Raw genomic sequence first — 2,975 nt, forward strand, 5'->3', positions numbered from 1 at the left:
AATTTCTCTGTTGTTAGTTTTCAAAATTTAATGGTTCATTTTAAAAGAGAGCAATTAAAATTTTCTCTTCCTATAAGTAATAGAATTAAATCATTCTTAATACTGTTTCTTTAACTGTTTTAAATGGAAAGAATAATAGACCCCTCCAAAATTAATAAATATATTAGTGAATAGTGTTTGGTATAATCTTGAGAAAAATTACATTACAACAGTTCTCTTGCATTTCTATTAATAAAATATATATAATAGCAAAAAAATTATTATGGTCTTATTGTTACCTGTTTTTTGTTATCAATATCTCTCTTATATCCTAAAGATCATGTATATTTATTAGAAATTCTAAAAACTGAAAATAACTGTATTGATCTCAACTGCTTTAAAAAAGCATTCTTAAAATTTATATATGGTAGATATTTATTATGGCTAAAGGCATAATAATATCTCAGGAAATTCCATGGAATCACAGCATGACAAAGCTAGAAAAGATTCTTTAGATTATCTTCAGCTCCCCATTTTGTGGCTAAGAAACAAAGACTGGGAGATATTAATTGAAATGTCCATATTCCTAGGAAAATGTGATTCAATTAAATTAATTCAAATTAACTAAATTAATTCAACTTGATATTTCTTCCTGATATTCCTTATAACTTCTATCCTTATTTGGTGTTTGGAAAACTTTTTCCATAAAGGGCCAGATAATAAATACTTTAGGCTTTGTTGGCCACATGGTGGCTGTAGCAACTACTCAAATTTGTTGCTGTGGTGCAAAAGCAGCCTTGGACAATATGTAAATAAGTGAGTTCCTATGTGCTTGGGAAATCTCAGGAGGTTTGCACGGACAATGAGCTTTCCTGGCAGATCATTTTGCTGCTGTTTCTTGTGCATTTATTCCCTATCCTGGAGTATTCTAAGACCACCATAGTTTACATTTGTGGCAAGAGATTAGGCTAGGCTGTTCTGCCCTGGTGAATTTTTAAATATTCACTATATATGAGTAGGGTTCTTCAACCTTGTTTTCTTTTTTTTAAGTTTCGTTGCAAAACTGATAAATGTATTCCATTCTGGTGGAAATGTGACACTGTGGACGACTGTGGTGATGGATCTGATGAACCTGATGACTGTCGTGAGTATACTGGTGGATGTAGGAATTGAGAATTTAGAGCTCCTTAAATCCTAGACATAGAAAATTGAAGACAGATCTAAAGTATTGCCTCTAATATTTTTCCAAAATTTAAATAGAAAGATTTTATATGTCTATCTTTAAGGATACAACAAAAATTTGTTGCAATGTCTTGGTTATATATTTAATAACTATTACATTTAGAATGACAGCATCAGCAATTTATGTTAATTTTTTCATCTAAAATTTTATTATTTGTAGAAAAACTATACTGCTTCATGTACTAATGAGTAGAGTAACAATCTGCATGATTTTAACTTAAAATATCACCAATTTGAAAGCAAAAAAATGGGCACATTTTCAGAATGTCACTCAGTGACTGAAATGTTAACTTTATAGGATACATTTTTTTCCACTTTTCTGTCAGTATTAAAATACTGAAAGTTCATTAAAAGTCAGATTTTTCCAATAAAAATTGTTAGTTTGAAGTTAGGCAATTTAATATGCTCTTAGTTGTTGCCTTAAAGTGACTAGAAATTATATTTTGACATTTGACTGTGATTAGCATGGTTAGGAGTTATTTCTTTATTTATTTTTAGCTATCTTCAGTAACTTTGATTTCAATGGACAATCGACAGACTTTTCCTTGATAGCCCTTTACAGTTCACTCCACGGTTCACTCTAATACTGTCCTGTTAAGTTGAAGATGCTTTTAGTCAGTCCTGATAATTTTCTCAACATTCCCGTAGATGGTTATCACAATTTGGCCTTGACAATTGTGTTTAAAATTCATCTTAGGCCTCCACTAAAGAAAGGCAGTGTACTGGCACTTTTCTCTGTAGACTTTCACCACATAATTACAAAGCTGTTTCAAATTTAGGGTCTCTAGGTAGTTATTTAGGTGAGCTGTATTCTGTCACTCTGGTCACTACCAAGCGTATCAAACATTTAAAGTTCTTTCACATAGTTCATTTATATGTTTGAAAGCAATAAGTAATATTTTCAATGAGAAAGAAAATGTTATGAAAGTCATTGTTTTTCTAATATTCTTTTGATGTTTCTGAAAGGTCCATTGCTCTTTGAATTATTATTATTTTTATTTTTGTTTCCACTATGATAGGCAGTATATAAAATGTAGTATCTGTATGAGATAGGTCTACTATTATGCCTGATATATATATTTTTTAAGTTATCAAATTAAAAGAAATATCAAAGAAACAGGAAATTATATGAGGAACCTACTGAGGCTTACTCATTTAATGAAAGTTTTTAATTTCTCCACAATACAGTAAGCTTTTTCAAGGTATAGTGAATAAATACAATTTATTCTCATAATTTATAGAAATAACATAAATGTGTTAATTTAGTCCTCATGCGAAGATGACCTTTCCTGCTCAGATTCCCTAAAATTTTCTCTGAATAAATATCACTATGATGACCTGCAGAGAAGGTCATTAGCATCAATGCTTTTCTTTCTAATATATTTGCAGCTCCTGAACTCTAATTTGAATCTTGAATAATTGTGCTGTAAGCATATTGATATAAAAAATTAACTATAAATTTAGTATAATGAGGCTTTTTTCACATATTTACCCATTCACAGAATATATGGTGAGCGTATATAACTTTAATTTCTTCTGAGGGAAACCAGAGAGACATCTGGTATCTAAGAGCCTCTGCATAATCCCGATCTTGGTTGAGTACCAACACTATGTGTTTATATCTTTGTGATCTTTTAATAAATGATCTCATACTTGGAGTTGTAGGGTTGAACATCTGTAGACATAACTCTTTATTTTGAGAGTCATGGTGAAGTGGAAAATGATGTACGTGAGTCTGTGGAGTATTTAGTATG

The 2,975-nt window shown here is 30.5% G+C and overlaps 1 protein-coding gene across 1 annotated transcript in view; it reads left to right on the top strand.

Annotated features, from left to right (window-relative positions):
• The window catches only part of LRP1B (LDL receptor related protein 1B), a 1,708,438-nt gene that overhangs the window by 1,515,238 nt on the left and 190,225 nt on the right, over positions 1-2,975 (top strand). The window contains exon 63 of the mRNA XM_011354519.1: positions 1,030-1,123. Within this exon, the coding sequence (XP_011352821.1) occupies positions 1,030-1,123 (94 nt within the window). The remainder of the gene's footprint in view (positions 1-1,029; positions 1,124-2,975) is intronic.

The sequence above is a fragment of the Pteropus vampyrus genome, unplaced genomic scaffold (assembly GCF_000151845.1).
Source record: "Pteropus vampyrus isolate Shadow unplaced genomic scaffold, Pvam_2.0 Scaffold17, whole genome shotgun sequence".
NCBI lineage: Eukaryota > Metazoa > Chordata > Mammalia > Chiroptera > Pteropodidae > Pteropus > Pteropus vampyrus.